General features: G+C 40.7%; 1 protein-coding gene across 2 annotated transcripts in view; it reads left to right on the top strand.

The window, feature by feature from the left end:
* The window catches only part of FCHSD2 (FCH and double SH3 domains 2), a 176784-nt gene that overhangs the window by 130357 nt on the left and 18913 nt on the right, over positions 1-27514 (top strand). The window contains exons 10-13 of one of the 2 annotated variants that reach the window (XM_076328507.1): positions 1532-1627; positions 2883-2954; positions 14333-14449; positions 16170-16274. In XM_076328507.1, coding sequence (XP_076184622.1) covers positions 1532-1627; positions 2883-2954; positions 14333-14449; positions 16170-16274 — 390 coding nt within the window. The remainder of the gene's footprint in view (positions 1-1531; positions 1628-2882; positions 2955-14332; positions 14450-16169; positions 16275-27514) is intronic. The other variant, XM_076328508.1, reaches the window with a different exon arrangement.

Genomic DNA, 27514 nt, shown 5'->3' with positions numbered 1-27514 from the left:
GTCTCACGTTATGGTAACAGTTGTTCTCATTTATAACTAAGTATTGTTGCTTTGAGGGAAAATTTCTTACGAGCGCTGTTGTGAAGGTGGTTTTTCTTCTTCGAAGAACTGAGTTGCTTTTGAGTTAGAGGTCCACAGTGAAAGCTGCTTGCGTTAAAATAACTGTATAGTTTTTCACGCCCTCAGTAACTACACTTTGGGTTTTTTTCTAATTGAAGCTGGTTTGCCATAGTTACATATATTTGACATGGCACAGAGCTGTGTGCTGCGGTCAGCGTTCACATATATCTAAAGGACTGTGTGAAGACTGGAGCTGTTTGACATAAATGATCTCGATGCCATGGTCAGTGCTGAGTATCATCTGAAGCTGCAGATGATTCCTCCTTTAGTATTTTCCAAATTTCTATTTATTGGAATTCCTAATACAGACTCCCTGTATGCCTTCTTTGTATGTTTTCTACGCATTTGAATGTGTTTACGTTCAGCTGCTCAAACTGGTGCAGTAATGATGTACTTTACTGTTTTAAATGAGTGCATTATTGGCCCTGGAGGACTATTTGCTTTCTTTAACTGAAGATTAATTTTTTACAGTTCGGTATTTTGGTAACACAAGCATCAACATTTTGATGCATTAGAGAACATGTATTTACCATTGTACATACAGTGTAATCAGAATTCTCGGTCACATACAATGCTGCTGCTATTTCTGGGTAAATACCATCTTTATTATACACTTCTGTGCATTTAAACCCTCGGTTTGGTAGTAGATTTTTATAATTTCATGCTGCTATTTACGCATTTTCATCAATTGAAGCCGTGAATACTCTCTAGTGTTCTTCAGCGAGTGATACTATTTTTTCATATTGCAATCACTGAGTTTTTCTTTATAAATATGTGTAAATTGTGACATAAGAGATTTGTTTAGGGGTACGTGTCATGCTATCTGAAATGTATCATTAAACATTTAGTAGCTAAAGTAGTTTTGGTTTAGCAAAATGCAAGCTATGAGAGTTTTCTCTGAAAGCAATTTAATATAAAGAGATGAATTTTGCAACTGATTTTGAATGCATTATTCCAAATAGTCTTTTCAGCTCCTGCAGCTAATAATTTGTGTAAAAATAAGACATCTCAGCTTAAGAAAGAACTGTGTACAAGAGATTATCCACAAGAAGAGAGAAAAATATTTATGGTAGTGACACCACATACTTGGTAGTTGACTTTTTTCCCCACTTTGCCTTTGTGGTATTTTTCGTTGGTTAATGGCAGGTATTTTTTAGGTCTCTCTTGTTCGGTGTGTGTCCTGCCAGTCGCTTCTGAATAGCTGTGGGTAGTACTGCCCAGAATCAGGTCTCGTATTTCCCTTTGTTGCATTCACGGTTCTGCTGCAGATTTGATCTCTGTTTGAAACGCTCTACTAATTTTACTATGTAGCATGTTTTTAGGTTTACAAAATAACGAACTGATTTTACTATAGAGCATGTTTTTAGGTTTACAAAATAACGAATCTAAATGGCATTTGTTATTTTCTCAGGTGGTGCGGGATTACAATCTACAGCTGTTTTTACAGGAGAACTCTGTGTTTCACAAACCGCAGCCTTTCCAGTTCCAACCAAGTGACAGCGACACTGTAAGAACCCTGCTGAATTCCTTGATTTATTTGTTCTGGCTCTATTTTTAAGAATGTTGTTATAAATGGGTAAGAGAATAGTGCTCACTGGTATCCCCGTCTGGTTTAACCTCATGCTGTATTTTTGGAAAAGAAAGGGAAAGTGGCCTGATTCCAACCAGCTCTGCTTGCAGTAGGTAGGTAATCGTAACAAAAGCATCAAACAGGCTCAACGTCATCCACAGAAGAGCAGAATCTTTTTTGCTTCCCGATTATAGAAGCATGGAATCGTTTAGGTTGGAAAAGACCTTTAAGATGATCGAGTCCAACCCTTAACCTAGCACTACCAAGCCCACCGCTAAACCATGTCCCTAAGCACCACATCTACACGTCTTTTAAATACCTCCAGGGACGGTGACTCCAGCACTTCCCTGGGCAGCCTGTTCCAATGCTTGACAACCCTTTCGGGGAACACATTTCTCCTAATATCCAAACAAATACCCACAAAGATTGTGACTAGCAGTCCTGCGTTTCTCTGCTTTCAGCATAATTCTTACTACATTTTGTTAGCTTTTTATCATGCTGGTGCGATTCTTGTAATATTCACTAATACTGGGCTACAGCATGTGTGATGCTATGCCAAATAAATACCTCTAAATTACTCAATGAATATTTATACATACATATAAGAAGTTACTGATTTAGAAAGAATACTGTCAAAACATTGCGTTCCAAAATAATCTCAGAAAATATTATTTTGGTGCATATGTTGCTTCCGAAGCAATCATTGATGACATTAAAATTGAGTAAATCATAGTATGTAAATACATTTCCAAACAGCACTTTAATAGAAGTGGATTGTTGATGTCCTGCCAACATTACTAACGTTATTTTAAGAAATAACAGTCTAAAATAAGTCTAGATCTTTAAAAAAGTTAACCTTGTGCAGCTTTTTATTACTTGAATTTCTTAGTAAACTGACTTGGACAGAAATGTCTTGATCTCCAGTTCAGGTGATTAAATTCAAGAATGAATAGATAGGTAAGAGTGATTTCTCCAGACATACTAACATCTATAACACCGTTTTCTTTGCCTTTCCATTTTAACAAACCGTGATTTTGAATTTTCTTCCAGCTCCTTTGTACAGAGTCAGTTATTAACGTAAAGTTTTTGGTTGTTCTTAATACAGTGAGCAGAATCTTTCTAACTGTCTTTGCCCTGCCTTTCTAACCTTTGCTGCTGTGTGTTTTCATCCTCGGGCAATCTCTGCATCTAGAGTTTCAATGCAGTTCAGCTGGTGGATATCGAGCCCTCACCTGTCAGTGCTATGAGAATGACTATAGCAGAGGTATACCCTAGTATTTATGATCAGCCTGTGGCATTTGTGTCGTTATCGGTATGCATGTGGCTCAGGATGCTGAATTTACACTCACGTAGAGGTGGCAACAGAATGCATAATATATATATATAAAATGGGAAAAAAAAAAAAGCTTTTTCCACAATGAGGCTGAAGTTAAAGAAGGAAAAAGCAATTTAACTGTGTTATTTGTGGGGATCGGCTTCACACTTATCTTTTGCACTTGCACAGCATTTGTAATTGATATTCTAATCTTTCGGGGGCATGAATTAAAATTTCACGGCTCAAGATAGCGATGTGTATAATTGGTTACTTCTCTAATGTGAACGGGGAAGCTTGTATAACAACTGGAGGCTATTAGTATGCACTGATGAAATGCAGTCCCATTACTAATTTAATTTTGTTCTCTTTCCAGAGAAAATAAAATAGAACTGTAATTCACTCTTACTAAACTCTTCGACGTTAAAAATTACATGATTCTTTGACATGGCACTTGTGTGGTCTGACAGTGTTCACGTGCGCTGCTTGTACTGCTTAACTTCAGGAGCTTTTTAGAAGGCAATGAATGGGTCGTTCATGTCTAAAGCTGTCTCAGTACCTCAGATGCAGTGACTTCTTTACTTGGCTAACCCACTCGGGCTGTAGAATTACTGCATTTCTTCATTGCACTGCATTTTTTGAGCTTCTAGCTGCTTGTGCTGTAACCAGTTTTCACAAAAATAAATGGATTATGCAGGCTTCTTTATGATCTGTAGAATTCTGCGCAGCTAACAGGATCCTACCTGGGCAATTGCGGGTTGTTACACATTCACCATTTTTAATCAGTAAGTACAAGAGAATAAGGGCTTTTGCTCAAGCTTTTGAATTTGTCAGAAATTGTATGTTTTCTAATTAATTGAACAACATTTAATTGAAGAACAATTATCAAGCATTCTTTTGCCACATATTCTCTTTGTAGATGATCTGCAGAGATTATCAGTTGGCTTTTAGTTTTTGTGGGTTATGCATGATAATTTTCACACCAGACACTAACACTGAAAGCAATATAAGTAGAGTGATTAATACATCTAATCAAATGTTTAATACTAACCTTTTCCAAGAACAAATTATGGCCTCTCTTCAGACTAAATACCTGATACACCGTGACTGGGGTCAAAGTTTGGAGCGTTTGAATATTACTGGAATGAAATTGTGAATGTTGTAGGGAAGAAGAATGTTATGAACAATACGGATGTGGAACTCGGCTATAGGAAAAGCTCTGAATGCTTTTATAAATTCTAGTTTTACATGGTCCATCTCAAAATTTTGTTCTATGAGGGGAGAGCTGCTGCCAAAGAATAACGTAGAATGGATTGCCATGCAATCCTTGAGTCGGGGCAAAGCCCACAGATCAATTTACTTTCAAAATACTCTCAACGTGCACAGTCAGAGCCTCCAAAAGAGACTGTTCCTAAGAAGGGTAGGTATGAAATGGTTTTCCAGCAATTTTCAGGATTTTTGTTTCCCCAACATCACACTAACAGTGGCTGAAATGTAGACTCTTGAGTGTCCACAAAGACAAGCCCGCTACAAAATATTTTACATCAATCAGCTATTTTCCATTATCTAAAAAAATTGTTTTGAGCTTAACTTTATACATTTGTTCATGTTACTAAATTATTTAGATTGTTTCAGTGTCTTGGTTAATTTCGACTGACAAATTCATTTTTTAGAAAAAAGAAGTTTTTAAAATTTTTTAAAACAAACCATTTTCCTTGAAGGAAACGGTTTGTTTTAAAAGTATTCAGTAGGAAATCATTGATAGATTCCCAGCCAGCTTTAACCCTTTCAATAAATGAATTCACAAAATGGATTGGGCCTTTACGAACAGCAAAATGGAAAAAATAAAAGGGTCTTTTGAAATACCTTTAGCCTCACAAGAAAAACCAGTCAGCACGTGCTGACCTTACATGGAGGCTGCTGCTACATTCAATGTAGTGACAGTTTAATCATCAAACATCCTCCCACGAGGCAAGTGGTATTTATTAAGTCTGCAGAAATCTATTGCGTTGAAAACATACTGTCCCCAGGCTTCACAGATAAGCCCTAGCCATAAGAACAGGGCAAAATATAAAGGAAATTAGCCAGCTTTTCTCTCTTTCCTGTTTGGAAAAGATTCTTTTTCCTTGAACCGTGTGTTATCACGTGAGAAAATGAGCCAGACGACAAAAAGCATGTCCATAGTGCGGGAGGATAATGGCAACAAAAAGCTGACACTAAACTTTTGAGGTCTTTTTCCTGTTTTTTATCTACGTGTTGCCTGTGACTATAGTTTCCCCTGTACATTATTGATGCCGTCGTTTTCTTTGAGCACGCAAGTAAAAAAAAGTAGCCAAATCTTATTTGTATGACAGCTTATCGACATGACAAAAATATATTTTTCTCACTGCAAGTTGCAGAAAAACAACATCTCAGTAAGGTCGGTGGAAAGTTTTGGAGTTTCACCCCTCGTTACTTGGGTGTACAAGTTTTATGGCTAGATTGTGAGGACAAGGATGAATTTCACTTCGCTACCATATGCAGAATATCTTGAATTTCTGAGCAGCTTATATTAAGCTATATTATATAAGTTATATACGCTATACTTGCAGAAGCACATCATCTTTGCTCGTGGCAAGGCATGTTTTCTCAGCCCTGCAAGTGCTCAGGGGCTTGAAAGTAGACAGAAATCACTGTATAAATGGGAATGAGGACTCAGTCAAGGGCTCTACTTTGTCAGACTTTACTTTTAGCAGGTTTCTGTGCATGCGTACAGAAGCAGAGTTATTTACACATTTCAGCATTTACTATTGAATTTATTTAAATATTTAAAATATATGTAAAACTTAATTTAGTATTAAATATGTTTAAATATTTTAAAATTCCTTCATTTTCTTAATAATGTTATATTCCATTTTTATAATTATTGAATATAAATATTTGATGTTTGATATAAATATTTAAATACGAAAAAGTTCATGAAATATAAACTACTAGTAAAAAAAGATCCCTCGTGTAAGTAAGCCCAAACTAACAAGGCCAGAGAATGCACTACTTTTTCTGTATTTAGAGTAGTCTGTGCTTTAATATCAGAACAGGGTAAAGTGACTGTTTTTAACGATAACTTTTTTGAAGCTAAATACACCAAAAGAAGTTCCGATTGAATTTCATCACAGTATAAAGTATTAGGAATTATTGTTGAGGAGAAGTACAGCCATTCAGGCAAGGAAGTGTTCAGCAGATGCAAGTGGGAGCCTGGCAAAGCTGTAAATTCCCTGTGTAACTAGACATGTCTTGTGTGTGGCCGACATGACTAAACCTGATTTCATTCAATTCCCCCCACCTCAGTCGTGGTTAAAATAAGGTCTGAGATATAATACTCACATTTGAAGCTGACATCAAAAGTTTAATTTGAAGAAGAGGGAAAGTCCACACCTTAGGGTTACTGGCTCTCTATCTTGGGTTGAATTTTAACATTGTGTCTGGTTAAGTATAATGAGCTGAAATTGGCTCACTACCTAATCGATTTTATTTTAATTTAGAGAGCGTGCTGTTAGCATTCTTTTTTTACAGTCAGGAAACACCATGTAACCAAAGCTCTGAACCATTTCGAACAGTGAGACTAGAGAGCAGAAGTAATACTTGAAAGAAGTGGCCACTTAAGACATAGATCTTTGTTTATATTGCATTGGAAATATCTATGAAACTCATTTCTCTGTGTCAAAGTTGATTCAAAAGGTACTCTTTTTTTCCTTTGGTTACCTAATGAGAGCAAGTTTTCTATATTTCTAGTTATAATAGAATGCACTATAGATTTTTGTAACCCCCATTTTTAAAAAGGGAAAAAAGGAAGACCTGGGGAACTCCAGGCCAGTCAGTCCCACGTCTGTGCCTGGGAAGATCATGGAACAGATCCTCCTGGAAGCCATGCTAAGGCACATGGAGGACAGGGAGGTGATTCGAGACAGCCAGCATGGCTTCACCAAGGGCAAGTCCTGCCTGACCAGCCTAGTGGCCTTCTATGATGGAGTGACTACAGCAGTGGACACGGGAAGGGCTACAGATGTCGTCTATCTGGACCTCTGTAAGGCCTTTGACATGGTCCCCCACAACATCCTTCTCTCTCAACTGGAGAGGTATGGATTTGATGGGTGGACTGTCCGGTGGGTGAGGAATTGGTTGGATGGTCGCATCCAGAGGGTAGTGGTCAACGGCTCAATGTCCAGATGGAGGTTGGTGACGAGTGGCGTCCCGCAGGGGTCCGTATTGGGACCGGTACTGTTTAATATCTTCATCAATGACACAGACAGTGGGATCGAGTGCCCCCTCAGCAAGTTTGCAGATGACACCAAGCTGAGTGGTGCGGTCGACACGCCGGAGGGACGGGATGCCATCCAGAGGGACCTGGACAAGCTGGAGAAGTGGGCCCGTGTGAACCTCATGAGGTTGAACAAGGCCAAGTGCAAGGTCCTGCACCTGGGGCGGGGCAACCCCCGGTATCACTACAGGCTGGGGGATGAAGGGATGGAGAGCAGCCCTGCTGAGAAGGACTTGGGGGTACTGGTGGAGGAAAAGCTGGACATGAGCCAGCAATGTGCGCTCGCAGCCCAGAAGGCCAATCGTCTCCTGGGCTGCATCCAAAGCAGCGTGGCCAGCAGGTCGAGGGAGGGGATTCTGCCCCTCTACTCTGCTCTGGTGAGACCCCCCCTGGAGCACTGCGTCCAGCTCTGGAGCCCTCAGCATAAGAAAGACACGGACCTGTTGGAGCGGGTCCAGAGGAGGGTCCCAAAAATGATCAGGGGGCTGGAACAGCTCTGCTGTGGAGAAAGGCTGAGAGAGTTGGGGTTGTTCAGCCTGGAGAAGAGAAGGCTCCGGGGAGACCTTATTGCAGCCTGTCAGTACTTAAAGGGGGCTGATAAAAAAGATGGGGACAGACTTTTTAGCAGGGCCTGTTGTGACAGGACAAGGGGGAACGGCTTTAAACTAAAGGGGGGTAGATTCAGACTAGATACAAGGAAGAAATGTTTTACGCTGAGGGTGGTGAGACACTGGCCCAGGTTGCCCAGAGAGGTGGTGGATGCCCCATCCCTGGAACCATTCCAGGTCAGGCTGGACGGGGCTCTGAGCAACCTGATCTAGTGGAAGATGTCCCTGCCCACGGCAGGGGGGTTGGACTAGATGACCTTTAGAGGTCCCTTCCAACCCAAACCATTCTATGATTCTATGATTTTTGGAAAAGTCGGATGTGAATGCAGCTGCTGTGACAGCTGAGGCAAATAAGAATAATTATGAGTGTGAGAATGGAAGTACAATGACGAAAATGTACTGCACTTATTTCAAAACTGATTTCAGTCAGAAGATTAAAAACTTTTAAAAATAAATAAGATTAAAATTTAAAAAAATAAGATTTGTGGCTTTTAATCTCTATAACAAAAGTGCTTAGTACAAAAACATCAGGCATTACGAGCAACAAAGCTGTATTAATCGCTGACATCTAACAAAAAACAGATTCTAGTCTTTCCAAAAAAAGAAACCCCAAAACCCAGAGATGGGAAAAAACAGCTACAACCTTTACAGTAGCCCTATCCTAACATGTTTGGCATCAGCTGCTGCAACAATCTGTGTGCATAATATGTTTCAGAGGAGATTTCTAGCTAATGCTCATTTGCAGGTTAGTTGTGAGCCCCCAAAATGATGATTGAACCAGAATTTAAAAATAAACAACCCCCTAAAAACCAACTGGATGAATTATTTCATACTTATGGCTGTACAACTGTTCCTTTCATGGGTACTTCTAGTAAGGAGAGTTTCAGTTGCACCAGATGTCAGACAATAGCTTCAGTATTTGTTGGGGTTTAAATATTTTGCTATAGAAAATATCTTTAGTAAAAAAACCGTGCGATCATGGTAGGACTGTTTTTCAGCCCAGATGATGTCAAAAAGTCGCAGGATCCCCCTTCTCTGTTCAGATATCCCAGAACCATCTTTCTTGTGATGAGTTTAAATGTAATTATTTTCTTTACTCCCTGCCTGATAGGATGTTCCTTAGCCTTCTGCACCCCCCAGCACTCACCAATGCAAGAAGAGATGTTAATTTATTAGATTAAAAAGCAGAATGTGGTTATATAAAGCAGCAATAGTTGGTTTGTTTTATGCTTTATCATACCATATGTACAGAGGTTTATGTAGCCTATTAATAGTGGATGTAGGTCCTTTTACATTCATCTGAGTGGAAATAAAAACTCTGTATGTGAATAATCTTTATTTTTAAAGATGGGGGGGTGTCCTGCTTGTAACGCTGAAAATTTACTGAAATGTAAGTCAGTCCTAGCTCGCTCTTGGCTAAACTAAAATTAAATTAGTTCTACAATAATAGACTAAAATGAGCACCAAACTTGACTCATGATTTTCTTATAACTGCTGTGTTTAGCTATCAGTTGTGTGAAAAATGTCATGCATATCCCTTCCTCCTCCCCAGCAAGTGTTGATCGTAAGGTTGAGCTTGCTTTTCAACACTGGCATGGTAACCTCTTATTTTCACCTCTTTAAAAGAAATGGCTGTGATTTTTAGGTGTGTTCTGTGTTGGTGATTTGCATGCAGTAAATGTTTACTACTTTTTTCCTTTGTTGAAGCGAACTTTTTTAGTCTTCAGCTACAAAAATAAGGAGCTTTTAGGCTTGAGAGCCAACTTCTTCTGTTCTTAAAACTGTACATGTGCCATCTGCATCCAGATATAACTGCATAAATAAGAGAATGCAAGCTGTGTGTTTGTCCCTGTCATAAGGCTGTTCTGCACCTGCAACAACATTTCAGACAAAAATGGAGAAGCGACACGTGTCTACAGGCTAAATGCATTTGTTAATTTAAGAAGCAGCGTTGCTAGCCTCTAAGCTCTTTAGCTGGTTGGAGTCCTCTAGTACTTTCTTTTGGTTTACTGATTGAATTTTTAGCACTAAACACTGCTTTCGCTGTAATCCAAACCCTGAGAGAACAGCAGAATGTCCATCTATGTTTAGCTCAGGTTTTTTGGCTCTTCCTTCATTCCTTGGCCATGGTAAGTGGTTTTGGTTTCCCTCTTTTTTGGAAGAGGCTAAATTGAATCATTGGATGTCTTGCCACCACCAAGTTCCAGTCCTGAAAACACTTAAGCAAGAGCTTGATTTAGTAAATCAGGTTAGGACCAGATGCTTCAGTTCCCCTACCTTCTTCCCTACACTTTTGATTTTTATGTCTATAGCAGATAAATCTCTGGTTTAGCTCCTTTCTTCATACCTATTTAAATGGCAGTGGGTTTTTTATTTCTTACTTGGTATACCCCTCTAGCCTGTCTTTACCTGAGTGAGGATGCAGACTTCTCAAGTCATCCTTGAAGTTCTCCTGAAGCATATACTCTTCCATGCCAGTCAGCTTGCTACTGCTCCTCTGCTTAGAAGTTCCTTCACAGCCTTCTTAAGCGCCAGCAGCTTGGTCTTTTACCGGTCAGGTGAAGTCCCTCCCTGTGATACCGGCTCCTTTTATTCAGGAAGCGTTCCAGGTCCTGATGGGTTTGAAACCTTTCTCCTTGCACTGTCTTCTCGGCCAAGTATTCAGACCATGTATTCCACCGCTGTCCCTGGGTTTGTGCAGTTTAGGAGTCCCTGTTTTCAGCTTCTTCTCCAGGAGACTAAATTTTGCCTCTAGATCTTGTCTCCTGCTTTTGCCTATATTTTTGGTATCCACACAGACCACAGCTCTAGGTTTTTCCCCAGCTCTTTTTATTACCCCATTTTTATGTTGTTTATTTTTAGGCCTTTAAGCAAGGGTGAGGTCTGCTTGGATACAATACTGCTTTATGAATAACTAATATAACCACTCTGATCCAATAACAATTCATTTCTTTTTTAGTATGCCCTTAGGAGTAGCCACAAAGTTTGCGTTCATTTTTCTGGTCAAATGCTTTTGATAAATAGATTAAAAACCAAAAACACAGTTGGGATAATGCAGCAGGTTATCAAGCGACTGAAAAGAAGTCAGTTTTCTTTCTTAATGAAAATGAGATGCTGAGTAGGAGCAAGACCAATGGGAACATTGAGAATTCATTGCGAGATGTTTTACAGGGGAGAGGCAATGTCAAATGATTCTGCTCAGACTTGCAGCTGTTAAGACTCAGCTGGAAGCTGTGGAAGAAGAGTTTGTACGAAAATGCTTACTCTAATAAGCCGGGAAAAAACTGAGGTCAAATGTTATCTTAAGGATTGAACGTGCCTAAATAAATCCATGTGTTTGTCCTCTTACGTTTTGCAGTGACCTAGTAGAGTAGTTCAACATAGGTAATTGGAGAGGTCAAACAGTAATGAAGAAACATGATCGTATAAAGCCACCTCACTATAAAAGCAGGCAAAAGCCAACTTAATATTTAAACTGAGGGGATGGGTGAAGAGAGCTGCACCTGTCTGTCCTGTGCTTGGTAGGCAGCTTTGCCTCCCTACCTGTGCAGGCCAGAGCTAACCACGTGCTTATAACTTACCTCCTCCTCTTCTGGGCTGCTCTACGCCTCCTCTAACAATTCCTTTAACTTTGAAAATACCATTAACACGGGCTTTGTGGCTCTGTCCCACTCCAGTGGGTGAACTTCACGGAAATGTTTGTTTCTGGCTTTGAGCTAAAATATCTTGACGCCTTATACTGGATTGTAAAAGCCTCTTGGGTTTGGTTTTTTTTTTTTTGGTCACTGTGAGCAACACAGGGATGCTACCTCCCCTCCGCCCCTCTTTTGATGTCTGTTAATGTATGCCTTAAGGCATTCTGTAGGGACAAGTTGAAGCACTGCAAGCTTCTTGGCTGAGTTACAGCTTCTTGAAATAGCGGCGGAAAGTGGCCCAGAAGTCGCCTGAAGCACTAGATATATTTCAGAGCCCTGTGGTGGGAGTGTGTGTGTACGTGTAGGGGTTGTCTTCCTTTCCCTCGCTTGCCTCTACTGTTGGAAATCATCTCCTTCACAACCCCTCGAATCCACTACCCCCAGCTCTCTTGTAATAAGAAGATGAGTAAGAATAAAGGCCAGATTCAATTTGGATGAAAAGGAGCTTAGCTGAACAAAATAACAAGCTGAACCAATTTTTGCCTCATTTTCAATTAAGTCCCCTGATAGGATGTTAGCATAAGTTAGTATTATTGCCTCTGCCATGAGGGCAGTGTAATCTAAAGGCATAAAAATCTTGCTTTCAAAATCACTTCGGTTTGCTTCCCACTATCTCTTTGATTTTACTCCAGACTATACCAAATGCTGGTATTAAAATTGTCTTCCTTCCTTGACACAAATCATACCAGTTTGCCTGCTGAAATACCTGGTGACACCATCTCTTCTTCTGCATCAGCTGGAGGCTTCTCACCTAGCCTGAAAATAATTCCTTGTCTTCCTGCTTTCTCACCCTTTTCCTGCTGACTAACCTTGAATTTCTCCTTCCTAAACAACTTTTGCATACTTGTGGGATCTCCTCTAGTTTCAAACCACACCCGATGGAGAAAAATCCTTGTCTTTTGTCGTACAGTTGAGAGTGAGAGAGAGAAATTAATGAAACGGTCATTTCTTTCACGCGTGCGTACACAACCTCAGTTTGTTTTGAGCGGCCCTAAGCATACTCTCTCCTCTTGAGTGATAATTCATAAGGGGATTTTTTCAGTTGATCTCAAAGGTTGTGCAAGATTATATCAGCCCAAAGAGGACTTGTGATAAAAAGGAATGCAGGGTGGCTCTGGACTGCAGTGACTGTCTCAGTAGCGAGATGTGCATGAGTCAGCAAGTCATCCAGGAAGAGGAGTTGTTCTTGAGGATCCCCTTTGGAGCATTGATTAACTTAAATCGGAGAAACCACTGAAACATATGTTGTAAGAATCTGTTCTGTTGTGCCAGGAGCACACCCCGGGAAGGTGGGGTGAATATAATGTCTTCTCACAGCTAATTTTACTGATGGGAAGAATATGAGACTGGCTTAGAAAAAAAAAAAATAGAATCACAGGCTGGCTGAGGTTGGAAGGGATCTCTGGAGGTCATCTGGTCCAGAGCTGGTTGCCCAGGATAGTGCCCAGATGGCTTTTGAATATCTCCAAGGATGGAGACTCCACAACCTCTCTGGGCAACCTGTGCTAGTGCTCGGTCACCCTCACAGGGAAAAAGTGTTTCCTGATGTTCAGAGGGAACCTCCTGTGCCTCTGGTCCTGTCACTGGGCACCCCGGAGAAGAGCCTGGCTTCGTCCTCTCTGCACCTTCCCTTCACATACTTACATACATTGATGAGATCCCCCCTGAGCCTTCTCTTCTTCCGGCTGAACTGTCCCAGCTCTCTCAGCCTCTCTTCATAGGAGAGATGCTCCAGCCTTCATCATCTTCATGGCCCTTTGTTGGACTCTCTCCAACTTAACCATTATTAAGTTACTTATCCTTACACAGTATATGTGCAGTAAATGCGTACAGAATACCCACAAATACAGAAGGAATATCAGGAAACCTACCTTAGTGAAAAGATAGAGACTGATTTGCATCCTAAACACTGAGATATTTATGTAAATGCACAGAGTAGTTGCTGTGGCAGTAATGGAAATTATAGAAAGATTGGAAATTATTTCAGTAACTAAATGCTGGGAAGTCTGTCTTCAGAGTTTCAGATGGGTTCTGTTCAACCTGTAGACAATAGAGAACTACTTTGTCTTGCTTTAGTTGGCATTTCTGGAGCGGGAGAAATTATTTTTTTGGTTACTGACACAATAAAAGCAGGCATGAGACGAAACTATCCAAAAATACGATTTGAAATTTGAGTTACTGTTTGCAGACAAATTTTTTTTTTGGACAGAAATGGCTGTGCTGTTGTAAAATATTTGATGGCGTTATGATTTGATCAGAAATTACAAAGAATGAGCCTAAGTGGCCAATTGGATCACACTTAACCTTTCCTCTTTGCTTCCTATAATGCATGTTCATTATACAAATTAGGTGACTTCCTTGGCTAGTTATTCTTCATCTCTTTGATATAGTGTATGAGTGAAATACTGTTTCAGTTTTATTCATCGTGAATGTCTTTCACTGCACTAGAACTGTGTCTGGTATTCAGTGTCCCGCTGATTTTCCTGAGACAGTGAGTTGTGACTTCTTTTGAACTTTGATTTGCTGTCATAGTTGGCTTTCCACAACATGGCACCATCACAAAGTTCATAAGGAAGAGAGGTGGTTTTGTGGAATCCTTCTTGTTTTGTATGAAACAAGATCCCAGGCTGATAAATGTAATTGAAAGGTATCCTATAACTAAATATCATCATATCTACAGGGGTAGCCCCGGGTCTGTGTCATGACTCGTTCTCTTGTTTTCTGTTCCAGAGTCGACAACTGGAATCAGAAACTGGAACGACTGAAGAGCACAGCCTCAACAAGGAGGCTCGGAAATGGGCTACTCGGGTAGCCCGTGAACACAAAAACATCGTCCACAGCCAACGGGTAGGTTACGAGAACTTTCGTTTACAGATTTTATTTGTTGCAGCTCCCCACTGCATGAAAGAGGAGCTGCTACAAGCACCCAGGAATTATTTTTGTCCTGTTGTCTCTCTGGGCAACCTGCCATTTTCATCTTATCCTTTCTTGGCATGGTACACTCAAACTGCCAGGTTAGCAGCTCCTCAAACTTTTTGGTTCGTCAATACGTTGTGTTATTCCCATGTAAGTCTGAAGTTACAGCTTCTATTTTACTGCAAATAACTTACAGACCTACCTCTATCCTACACAGCGTCCTTCTGTTCAAACTAAAGTTTCAGGGATCCTCTTATCTCCACTATATCAGGTATATATATATTTTACCCATAGAAAAAAAACGTATTCATTTGGATTTCAAAAGTCTTTTCAACACTGGGAAAATCCATGAGTAACGTGCATTTAAATCCAACGTGAAGACACAAATCTAATTGTGTACAGATAAATTTATTTCTACATATGTGGCTCAACATAGAAGAACCTAGGGCTGTATTTGGACGTCCTAACGGGCTTCAGGTGGCTGTATTTTAGAATGCAGCTGAGACTGCCTAGGAGTGAGAATAAATAAAAGCAGCCAGCAGAAATGCATCCCTTGGCTCACCGAGTTCCTTAAACATCTATGGCAAGGCTCTCATGCTTTTGTTTGGAGAGAGTGCTGGGACCCAAGCTAACTTCTTGTGCTAACTTCTGCCTAAAAACATCTGTTTCACATGCTCAGATCAAGCCTAACTTGCACAGACTACATGAAATTCAGTTAAAGAGGATGTGTCTATACTACAATATCTGTAATGAGCTTCAGCCCAGGGAAGTCGGGGACCTGGCTTCTAGTTCCACTTTAGTCTTGAGAGATTTGAGCTGTTCCTCAAACTACCCAGGGGAACGCACGAAGCAAGACCAAAGTAGGCGTTTACCATCTTACCTGTCTTCTGCTGAACCTGAGTCACCCTATAGCAAAAACCAGAAGTTGTAGCACCAGACGGAAGGCATTAAGAGGCTGTAACCAAAATATGGTAGGAAGAACTCTCCTCAGAGGAAGGAGGGAGCATCCTGGATTCTGGTCCTAGCACCTGATGCTTCTTCTGCTTTTTCTCCAAAGACTATATAACGCAAAATACGTAGTCACCGAACCGGTCACAGATTTGCAGATAACTGGTGAAGATTTGTGTAGTCACATGCTTTTGTTATTTTTAATTTGGACCAGTGCAGTCAACATACATGTACATGAAACTAAGAAACTCCAACGTGTCTTCTGTGATTCAGCAAATTCTCCTCTGGACACAACGTTCCTGCAAATGCAGCAAATCTGTCTCGGCTTCCCCTACAGCAGGACTACCATTAGCAACTCCTCGCTCCATGTTTAAGATGCTCTTTTTCAACCTGACATAAACGTGGAGGAACATAGCCATTTTAAATATGTAAACATCAACAGATAGATGAGTTGATTCATACCACATACCGTGTTTTCATGAAGATGTTAAAGTGTTCCTCTAAGTGGAATTTCCATGTGAACTACTGCGCTTTTAAATGGTGTTTTGCCTTGGTCATCGTCTTTTTTTCCTGGAATGGACTTTTGTCGGTCAACCCAGCATCTAATCAAACAATAATTTCCCTGACTTGTCAGAAATATTTATCGTGTAAATGGCTTGCTAGCATTTACTACATCTGTGGTGTGTTTTCTTATTTCTGACAGACACTTGAAGAGCTAGAATGCCACGGGCCTGTGATGTCTGAGCAAACCCGAGCAGAACTGGAGCAGAAAATAGATGAAGCAAGAGAGAGTATTCGCAAGGCTGAGGTAAGAAGGAAATTATTTTGGCATGTTCAGCTTCTTACCACAGAAGGATTTATGTTACAGCTATTTAATTTTGTTTGTGGAAACGTAAGCTTTTAGCATCAAAAATCTGGGAATTTTAAGATGTCATTTTTTCCCTTGATTTCATACTTCTCAAGTCACTGAATCAACTTAACAAAAGGCTCACGATTAGAAGAATAATATTTAAAAAAACTCCTGATGAAGAGTGATTAAACTTGTTGCGTTTTCCGCTATTGTGCAAAGGTCAAGAATCTCTATATTTAAGGGCTTTGTCTTAAATAGAGAAAAAACAATCTCAAGTTTACTAGTTTCCTTCTGCTTGAAGGAATTAATACCGGAAAATGGTAATCATATCTGTCTTCACGCTTTTTGGCTTCTAGAAGTAACTGCCACACGCCGATGTGCCTTCTGTTCTAGTATTTTTTGATATACATATTAATTTGTAACGTCGATGGGAAAACATTTGCAATAATCTTTGTATCTCTTTCTACTTTCACTCTGAGGTACTTTTGAAAAGGTTACAGAGGTTTGTGAGAACTGTTCTGGATTAAGAAAGACTCATGAAAAGATAAACTAGCTTCATACTTGACTGCCAGTGTTGGGTTGGTAAAAGTTAACTGTTTTCATGGCCAGTGATTCAAAAACCTATTGCAAGCAACAGGAACTAATCTGTTAGGTTTTGGCTGAATGGGTTGTTTAATTAAAACTGTAGAGCAAACGTAATTATTTCAGTTAAGCGCTTCTCACACTGCTAGATACTCAGAGTACCTGATGTAATTAGGAATGTGATTTACAGTTCAAGAGGTTAGAAAATACAGGGTAAAATTATTCCTCCTACTGGTGTGATAAATGTTAGCCTCTCTTTAAAACAAATCCAGAATACGGTCTTTTAACAGAACGTGTTTTAAAATGCAATAGCCTTTCATTTTGAGTAAACTGTTTCAAACAGACTATGCTCCAAAATACTTCAATGTATATATAGTTAATGATTAAATGCGCAAGGACAGAGAGCATGAGAATGAAAGATAAACGCAGCAGCAGAAAGAAAGAAAAACCAAGATGTTGCAGAGGAGAAGGTTCTCGCCCAAAAATATTATAAAAGGTACAACTGAAATCAGTCTGGAACTTAAGTGATTGCAAGTCTTAAGAATGCATAATTAACAGAACCCAATAAATCAGTAGAAACTGAGCAAAGAGATAACATGTTTCCTTGGGGGAGGTGGTGGAGAGAAAAATTGACAGGAGTATTTTTTATTTGTTAAATTCGGGAAAGTTAGAATTGTAAAAGTGCGTGCTGCAATAGTAATGGCCGAGAAGGATCGCCGCAGTAGAAATTAGGCCGTAGTCCTGCATGAATGATAGAGAGAGCACAAAGGCAGGGATAGCATGCCAGTTACTGTCTGTGCAGATGCAGCAAAGAAGAAATCTGAGAGCACACGAGGACTCTTGCCCAGCAGAAGGTTGACTTTTCTGAGAGATTTAGCTAAAAGAGCTTGAGACAAAATTGCAAGTTTCCCTGGTCACAGGGAATATAACAGAGGATGGAAGGAAAGTGCTAAGAAGTGGAAGGTTTTTATATGTGTATGTTAAAAAAAAAGAGATGTGAGATCAGAAATAAACCCTGTAGCGTGCTGTAGAAGGCAGCGGTCTTTTCCAGAAGCAGAGGGATGGATAGAGCTCCATTGGGAAACAGACTGGGCAAGAAGTGCGTGGCCAGGAAGGTGATTCATAAAAGCAATGAAGAGGGAAAAAACCAGCATGCAATTCTCAGCTCTAATGAGGAGCAACTGCGGAGTCATATATGCGCGTCCTTATAAACACCAAACAGTACTCCAGAGAGGCAGAGAGCGTGAATAATTTTGTCTGAGAGATGTGTTTTACAGTATTTGGTAGAAAGCTAATATAGACAAATAACGTATTTTTGTGGGTTTCCAGTGCTAGGCGGTGTGTTGTAGTTAAACCATCCCTTATCTTTCTCACCATCCCTTATCTTTCTCGTATTTAACATGTGTTCTGTTTTACAACAGAATATGGTGAAAACGCCAAGTACTTGAGTCTAAGACAACTCAGTGGCTGGGTGATTTTTACTGACTTTCTTCTTTCTCTTTTGATACAAGTTTCCTACGGTGTATTTCAAAGACATGAAGTTCTCTCTGAGTTATTGAATGGTAGGTGTGTAAACCACTTTGTGACTTTTATATATTGCCACGTAAGTTATTTATAGTATAGATTTTTTTTCTTAAGAGAAGCAAGTAAGTGAATTCAGTAAGCTTTTGTACTTTTACTTAGGGACGGGCTTTTCTTTTAGCTTCAACCCTTATTGGTCCCCACTCCTCTAAGTGGCACTATTAAGTAATTTCAGGACGATTAATTAGACAAGAGATTTTTGCACACATACGATCCGTAGAAGAATAAACTATGTAAGCTTTGGGTAAAAATGTTTTCTTTTGTAATGCAGTTGTCATTCTTTTCAGTATGTGAAAACCAAACATTTGCAGCATTCCTGCATATTTAAGTGCAACTGATTAAGTTGGAATTACTGATGGTTGGGTAGGGGAGTGGTATTTGTGCAAAAAGCTACAGCCGCGTATTTAGGCTGTAGGGGAGCCATGAAACTGCCCTTTCCCTGTCCCGCTGCACTGCGTTTGGGTCAAGGAGCTGCGACTGGTAAGTAAAGCAAAGGAAAGAGACCCCTGATTTAGCTCAGTGCTTCAAAGAGGTCCTTCTCAGGATAGCACGTGGGGAAAGAAGGGTGTCTGGAGAGTTGGCAGGAGATTATTATTATGGTCAATTATTGGAAGGACCTGGCTGTGGAAGGAGAAAGATTTTTCAGCACCTCCATGTTATTCAGAAAAAGAAGACTTGGAAAGTAGAAGAAGAAAGATTACACAGGCTTTGTTTCTTTTTTGTGAAAGTCCGTTTGATGTATGTAATTTATAAAGAAAAACAGGAAACAAAAAAGTCCCCAAAACACGCAAAGAACTGTTTATTGGATTTACATTTGTGGCTGTTACTGAAGGCATGGTATTTTACGGTTGCCTGACACCATACATGGTTGCAGCCTGCATGAACAGCCCAAAGTAATTTGCCCTTTAACACTAGTTAGTTCATTATCACCTTGTCACATTAAACCTTACCACCTGCAAAACTTAGTGGATACTGCTGTGATTGTAACTGGAAGAGTAATATGTTCTGGTGCCATGTCTGAAAGGGTTTGATGATAACATGTAGATTTTATTTTGTTAAAAAAACCCAAACTGTTTTATTGGGAAGGTGTCAATGCAGCTTTGCTTGCAACTGCAAGAAGTATCGGTTAATGTACTGTTGTTTGTAGCCATGACGGTCAAGTCTCAGACGTGGAAAGCTCCTATTTATTCTAATTGAGTAAAGCAGCTGGAGGATAGTACATCTAGAAGATGACAAGGGTTGCAGGGTATGAATTTCGTAACCTTGAGATAATTTCCTCAAGTCAATGGTTGCGTCAACCTGCAATACCTATAGAATCATAGAATCATTTAGGTTGGAAAAGACCTTTAAGATCATCGAGTCCCACCGTAAACCCAACACTGCCAATGATCTGCTTCACTTGAAACGGTGGAACAGGGTGCAAAATAGCTTGCTTTGCCACACGGCTCAGCAATGAACAACGCTGTATAAAGAACCTGAGTTAAAAATGCCATAAAACAAATAGAGCAGCATGTGTAGGAGTTACTGTTTCTAAATGATCGTGGGTGTGTACTGCTAGCACTTGGAAGACATGGACGTTTTGCTGAATGTTATTTGTAGGTCACATGCGTGTGCGTGTGTACGTGCACACACTTTCTCTCCTCTTGTGGTGTGTTAGATAGTGTGTGCCATCATTCCTCATTTCAGAGACGTTATCCCTTCTTCCTTTTGGTTTTTGTGTGTTTTTCTCTTGAAATGCATTTTATTTTTATGTCCTTTCTGGAGTAGCGTGCCTGTCGTTCTCTCCTGGTTTGACTTCTTGACCTGCTCTTTGGTGCTTTCTCATTTGCAAATCTACCCTCTTCCTCTTCTTTCATCATCATTTCTGAAGGGGAAGATAACTTCACAAGCACGTCGGGATTAAATTTTGCCTTTCTTCTGTCAAAGCTATTTTGGTCATCGCTAGACACTTCTACTTTGCGTGTTTCTGCCTGGGGAATTTTACATTCTTGATGTATTGCTCTAGTGCCAGCCTGCTTAACGATCAGAAGACGAACCGGTCTCTACGTGCCATCTAATGCAACGTGAGCTGAGTCAGAACCTTCTTGAGATGATATAGATTGGTAATGTGGTTTCTCCAGGGTGTATTGCACGTAGATGTATTCATCTCATTGCCCTCTTCCTGAATCCTGCCCTCACCCTGAATCCTTTGAAATCTAACAACTGAGAGGAACTGAGGAACTGTACCGTACGTGTAACTTACGTAGTTTCTGACAAGCCCGACGGGTGTGGAAGCAGGCACAATTTGAAGGTACAGCAAAGAAATACAGTAAAAGTATGCATACAGCCAAGACATGCTGAAGAAATCTACATTTTTGTCTTCTGCAAGATGTAGTGCCTGAACATAATACCTCAGATTGGCGTGTTCACAGTTCAGTGGGTTATTTTTGATCTTTTTCTCCCTGGGATAGAAGGTGTTTTTCCTTGTGATGTTTCAGGGAGCAGCAGACTCCTTGATTAAAGTTTGGGAAAAATACAGCTTACACCAGAGTGCTCCTGTACAGTTGATACGTGACAGATCGTAGAATCACAGAATCATTAAGGTTGGAAAAGGCCTCTAAGATCATCGAGTCCAACCGTCAACCCAACACCACCAGGCCCACTAAACCATGTCCCTCAGTGCCGCATCTACACGTCTTTTAAATACTTCCAGGGACGGGGACTCAAATGATATACAATGACTGTAATTGATAACCAGAACCCATATTTTCCTCTTAAAAAAGGAAAGTTTCTGTTTTGTTAAAGGGGTTTTTTTTTGTTTTGCTCACTTGTTTTTAAAGGAAATGTTAGAATATGTCTGATAATACCTCTGGCACTGGCAGAGCGCTAAAATTGCCTGTGGTTAATGCTACACCGCAGAGTTTAGATCCATCCTTGTCAGAACAGCATTTAACTGCTCCTGCGTCAAGGCTGGATTTTGATAAAGGCAAGCACTGAGAGCAGAGGGTCCTTGTTTAAGTTGAAGGTGGCACAGTTCAAGCATCATCTGTAAAGGAGGTCAACACCTTTGAAATTCAGTAATTTGAGAAAATAAATTATTCTTGTAGCTCCTTTGCACTTAACCAACTCAGGTAACTGAACTAGAACTTCTGTATTTTAAGCTTTCATTTTTGTGACAACAGTAAAGAAGGTTGCTGGGCGTTTTACGGCTGTTAGTTCAGCCAGTTGGATAGATCTGATTTGCCTTAAAATAGCTTTCCATTTCTCCACCGCCTGTGTCCCTTTATCTTTAAACTATTGGAGACAAACATTTACTGTCTCAGCTGATCTGTGTTGCAGAAATAAGGGAAAAGAAAAGTTGGAAGCTATTTCCTTGGTTTCTATAATCCTTCTTTCAGCCTGCATCCTGGACCCTGAGGCTGGGTTACTTGAATTCTTCCTCTCCATCTTACTTTGTCTCTATCAAACTAAAGACTCCCATCCTTTGATAGCCCGGTCTGAGTCTCACCAAGCAGTGTAGCTGGTCCCAGGGCTGACATAATTTTTCTCAACGATGATGGGAGATTTCCCATTTGTGCTCAGGTCTGTGCTCAAGGAAGGTCTTGGGGCCTCCACAGCAATTAAGCCTATTTCCACTTAATTATAGGGGGATGCATTTTGTCTCATCATTAGGATATCTACAATTCTCAGGAGAGTATTTGTACCAGATAAGATTTGATTAAGACTCATTACGGTGCTGTTTACTCCGTTTGATTAGTTCAGAAGCTTAGGTCCACTTTTAATTGTAAATGGAGGGCTGTTTTCTCCCTCCCCTTATATTTGGCTATGAATATTTATTACTGTGCTGTGATAACAGTTGTGTTTGCTGGCTGGGCTCCTGTTCTATATTAGGATCTAATCTATTAATCGTATGCTGCATGTGGTCCTACTGCATCTCAAGTAGAGTAGCTGTGTTTTCAGCCTGTTGTTATTTGTGTGTTCTTGCAGTTGAACCTTTCAACTGCAGCTGAACCTTTCAACTGCAAGAGTGGTGTCATTCTCTGCTCATAAGAAATGTGAGAAAAGCTTAATTCCATATGCTTCACTAAAATAAATGAAATGGAATAAGGCTACCAACCCCAAAAAAGTTGAATTTGTAAAATGTCACTTGCTGCCATCTATGGCTTTGCTCAGGAAACATATGCTTGGGAGAGCTGTGCTAAGTAAACAGATTGCCTTCTCAGTGTGAGATTTGTAGGAGCTGTTAGTCTTTCCAGCTAGGCAGAATGAGGAATGCCTGGAAAAAATGCCGCCGACGTCCACAGATCAGGAATTTTGAACTCTTTTGGTGAAAAGCAGTTTAATGAGGGCATCTGCAGAGATGAGAATGTCGTTGTTGAGAAGAACATCATCAGAGCCCTGAAGCTGTATTATAGTATTCTGAAGATGTACAAGTCTTAGTACCTTATCACCTGTATCCAAACATTTCATCATTCTGACCTGCAGTGTTGCAAAAATTATACTATCGTATTTGAGAGCTTTTATCTCGAATTCATACTTTCTGATAATTACTTTTCAGGGACTTGCTGTGAGAGAGGCATTTGGAGAGCATGCAGAATGCTCAGATCCTGCTTAAATATTTCACAGTATATTTTTTTGACAAACCGGCCTGTTCTGGTATGAGCAATGAGAAAGGAAGTCTTTAGAAGACTGGGGTATATGAATTCACGATAATAATGAAGGATATTTTTTCATTAGTGGACATTTAACAGAGGAAGGTATCTTGTGGGATGAAGGAGCAGGAACAAACACGGAGATGTTTTGAAGCTAATGATGAAATACAGTCGTAAAGATTCCTGGAAGGATATTGTCAATGGAAGAGCCATATTTGCTCTCTATGTATCTTATAGATCCCTATGTACTGTAAAGGCTAGATATCCTTATATATGGAAACAAATAGATAAGTCATTTTGAAAACATCCTACAAATAATAGTCATCATGTCTTTAAATGTTGCTGAGATGAAGAATAATTGCTGTAGGACTTCAGGCAGTAGACTGTCTCTCAGACCTTTTTGGTAAAGGGATGAGGGTTTAGTCTGGGCTACAAGAATATTAACGTTGCTTGTTTTGTAGATTTTCCTTTTGTCTTTTTTTCATTCAGTTCTGTTGAAAGGTGGATCACACTGAAAATCCAACGCAGGTCCTTAAACCTGTGGTTTGAAAGAGGTGTCGTTTCATAGAGTCGTTCAGGTTAGTGGCTTTGGGGGTGTCTCTCTAGTCCAGCCTCTGCTTAAATCTTACTGAATCTTTTGAACATGAAAGGTATTCAACATCTTTCACTATATTAAGAACCAGTATTCATTAGCAGGACTGCGGAGAAATGTGTTAATAAAGATTTGCATACATACATTTTATATATATTTCATTTTCTTCTTAGAGAATTTGGGTAATTTCCATTCAGTCCCATTACCAGTAGCCTGGGAACAACTTCTTAAACGCTACAAAATGGGTTGGGACCTGGACAGGCTGGATCGATGGGCCGAGGCCAACTGTATGAGGTTCAACAAGGCCAAGTGCCGGGTCCTGCACTTCGGCCACAACAGCCCCATGCAGCGCTACAGGCTTGGGGAAGAGGGGCTGGAAAGCTGCCTGTCGGAAAAGGACCTGGGGGTGCTGGTCGACAGCCGGCTGAACATGAGCCGGCAGTGCGCCCAGGCGGCCAAGAAGGCCAATGGCATCCTGGCCTGGATCAGAAATGGTGTGGCCAGCAGGAGTAGGGAAGTGATCGTGTCCCTGTACTCGGCCCTGGTGAGGCCGCACAGGCTCAAACACTGTGTTCAGTTTTGGGCCCCTCACTCCAAGAAGGACGTCGAGGTGCTGGAGCGTGTCCAGAGAAGGGCAACGAGGCTGGTGAGGGGTCTGGAGAACAAGTCTGCTGAGGAGCGGCTGAGGGAACTGGGGTTGTTTAGCCTGGAGAAGAGGAGGCTGAGGGGAGACCTCATCGCTCTCTACAACTCCCTGAAAGGAGGTTGTAGCGAGGTGGGGTCGGTCTCTTCTCCCAAGGAACAAGCGATAGGACGAGAGGAAACGGCCTCAAGTTGTGCCAGGGGAGGTTTAGATTGGACGTGAGGAAAAATGTCTTTACTGAAAGAGTGGTGAAACATTGGAACAGGCTGCCCAGGGAAGTGGTGGAGTCCCCATCCCTGGAGGTATTTAAAAGACGAGTAGATGAGGCGCTTAGGGACATGGTTTAGTGGGCATGGTGGTGTTGGGTCGATGGTTGGACTCGATGATCTTAGAGGTCTTTTCCAACCTTAATGATTCTATGATTCTATGATTCTATGAAAATGCTTCGATACTGCTCTCGCCTACTCTCCATCTCCTTCCCCACCAACTGCTTTCTCTGTTTAGGAATCTCTAATGTTTTTGTATGCTTGAGCCTGGGAAAAATCAGCCTGCCATTTGGGCTGGAGCGACGCAGGTGGGCTCTTCTCCATTAATGGCTTCACCTCTGTGTTCTTAACCTTGGCATTCACTCTTGAGACATGTTATCTGTGTCAGTGTTTCATTTCCTGTTTGCTTCACCCTAACAGTCTCGTTTGATTTAACTCCATGCAGAATATTTAGCATATAAATTAACTAACTCTGCTGTAATATCTATAGAAACTTCCCGCCCAGCCTCCCACTTAAAATAAACCACTCAGTGGCGTGTTGAAAAATGTCATTTATTAGCTAGTTCCCTAGCTGGTGCATAAAAAGTATTGGCTTTGGGGGTTTCGGTCCTGGCCAGGTGAATCCACAGGGGCTGGTGGTTCCAGGTTGCTGCAGGACTCGCTGCAGTCGCTCTGTTGCAAGCAGTGGCTGAGCTTGGCCTGCAACCAGCTAGCAAGTGTATTTTTTTGGCTGCAGAGAAGACAAAGGAAACACGGGTCAGAGCAGAAGGAATATCTTTCTTACCTGGTTTTTATGAATCTCTGGCATCGTGTGGTCTTTATTTACAGTACTGCAGACGAATGCTGTACAGCTAAAATTACTGACAGGCTCCCCTTTCAAGGCTGAGCTCAACTTTGTGCCTCAGGGATCAAAATTGTAGGGGAGTCGTGTTGGATAGGATGGGGTTTTTTTGATTGGGGTGCTTTTGGCATCGCTAACTTTCCACCCCAAACATCAACAAGGCAGTGAAAGTTGAGCTTCATGGATTATTTGCTCATGCATCCCTACTTTAATGGCACTGGGCTGCGGTTTCAAACTGATTTGCAGGGGAGGGCTTACACTGGGTTTTGAGAAATTTGTGGCATTCCAATACTACTTATTATTGTACTCATAGTTACTTCTACCTATTACTGTGCAAATAATTCTGGTGGCCCAAAATTCAAATGAGACGTTATCTTTCATTAAGAAAATTATTTCATTTTAATGCCTTTTTAAAATTAAAAAAGCCTAGAATTTAAACAAAAATGTTTCTAAATGAGGAAAAAAATAAAGATAATATCTTTCCATGTTGCTTTCTTCTTAGCTAAAACAGTTTACCAAATGAGACTGTCCAACGTGCGTAATGATTTTGTTCCTACCACTAGAAAAATACTGCGGTGGAATAAAATATTTCTCACAAAAGATCGTTTAGGTCTACTTGTAATCCTAATTTAATCTGATTTTCATGTCTGAACATGCTCGTAAGTATAACCTTTGTCTAAAATAAATAATTCTGAATTCTTTAAGAGAAGAAATATGGGCTTTGGGTGGCTTCAGTACAGCTCAAAAAGCACAGGGGATGTACAGCAGGGAGAGCAGCACTCTCCGATGGGCAGGGGTCGCGGTCTTGTTCTGCGCCCTGAAAAATCGTGGAAAATAAAGCAAGTCTGCTTTCAAGAAACTCCATTCAAAACTGATCTAACAGTCACAAACCAAAATATTTAAGGGGCCACATTAGATCAGCTTCGCTGGATTTCTGTGTTTGCTTTTTACCCCAACACTTTTATAAATGACTTTAAAAGGCTTGTAACCAAGGTGTTCGTGGGATGTAAATGAACACTTGGTTTCTTACAGGCCCTTTTCTTTCTGGGAACAGAGAACAGCTATGTAATGTATTCTTGCTGGTTTTAATATCCATGACTTCCAAAGCAGTTGTTTATCTGCATCTTGTGCAAGCTGTAGGTCTAAAGCCTTTGCTTAATGAAGACTGGGACAGTAAATAAACAAAACTATTCCATCTTCCATGTAGGGCAATGATAGGTACGTGAGAAAGAGATAACAATATTTATATTTTTTAAAAACTTTGGAGTTTTTTTCTTTCATCTTTTTATAACCTACTGTCAGCTAAGGCAGAAGAACAGCTCAGAGAAGCTGGAACCACCCAGAACACTGTAAACTTTGTGGGTGGCTGACGGTTTTTAAATCAGTGTAAAGACATCACAGTCCTTAGCCATTAAACAGTAATTGGTAAACAGTAATTGTAAATAGCAATTTCACTATTAAATAAGAAAATATTTGTCCTGCAGTGGGACTTAATAACAATGAAATTTGGGCAGCACCCAGATTTCAGAGCGAGTGCTGGATTCCAGCATTCCTGTGCTTTTGAAACTCAGCTGCCTTCGTGGAGATACTCAGTATTGCTGGGAAGAGAAGTAGTTACTTGATCTAAAATATGTTCAAGTCTGAACATACATGAACCTGAAGGTGCACAGGTCCATGGGACCCGATGAGATCCATCCATGGGTCCTGAGGGAACTGGCGGATGAAGTTGCTAAGCCACTATCCATCGTATTGGAGAAGTCGTGGCAGTCCGGTAAAGTTCCCACTGACTGGAAAAGGGGAAACATAACCCCCATTTTTAAAAAGGGAAGAAAGGAAGAGCCGGGGAACTCCAGGCCAGTCAGTCCCACGTCTGTGCCTGGGAAGATCATGGAACAGATCCTCCTGGAAGCTATGCTAAGGCACATGGAGGGCAGGGAGGTGATTCGAGACAGCCAGCATGGCTTCACCAAGGGCAAGTCCTGCCTGACCAGCCTAGTGGCCTTCTATGATGGAGTGACTACAGCAGTGGACACGGGAAGGGCTACAGACATCGTCTGTCTGG

The sequence above is a fragment of the Aptenodytes patagonicus genome, chromosome 1 (genome assembly GCF_965638725.1).
Source record: "Aptenodytes patagonicus chromosome 1, bAptPat1.pri.cur, whole genome shotgun sequence".
NCBI classification, from domain to species: domain Eukaryota; kingdom Metazoa; phylum Chordata; class Aves; order Sphenisciformes; family Spheniscidae; genus Aptenodytes; species Aptenodytes patagonicus.
Note: the sequence above shows the minus strand (reverse complement) of the source record. Positions and strands in the feature narration are given on the sequence as shown.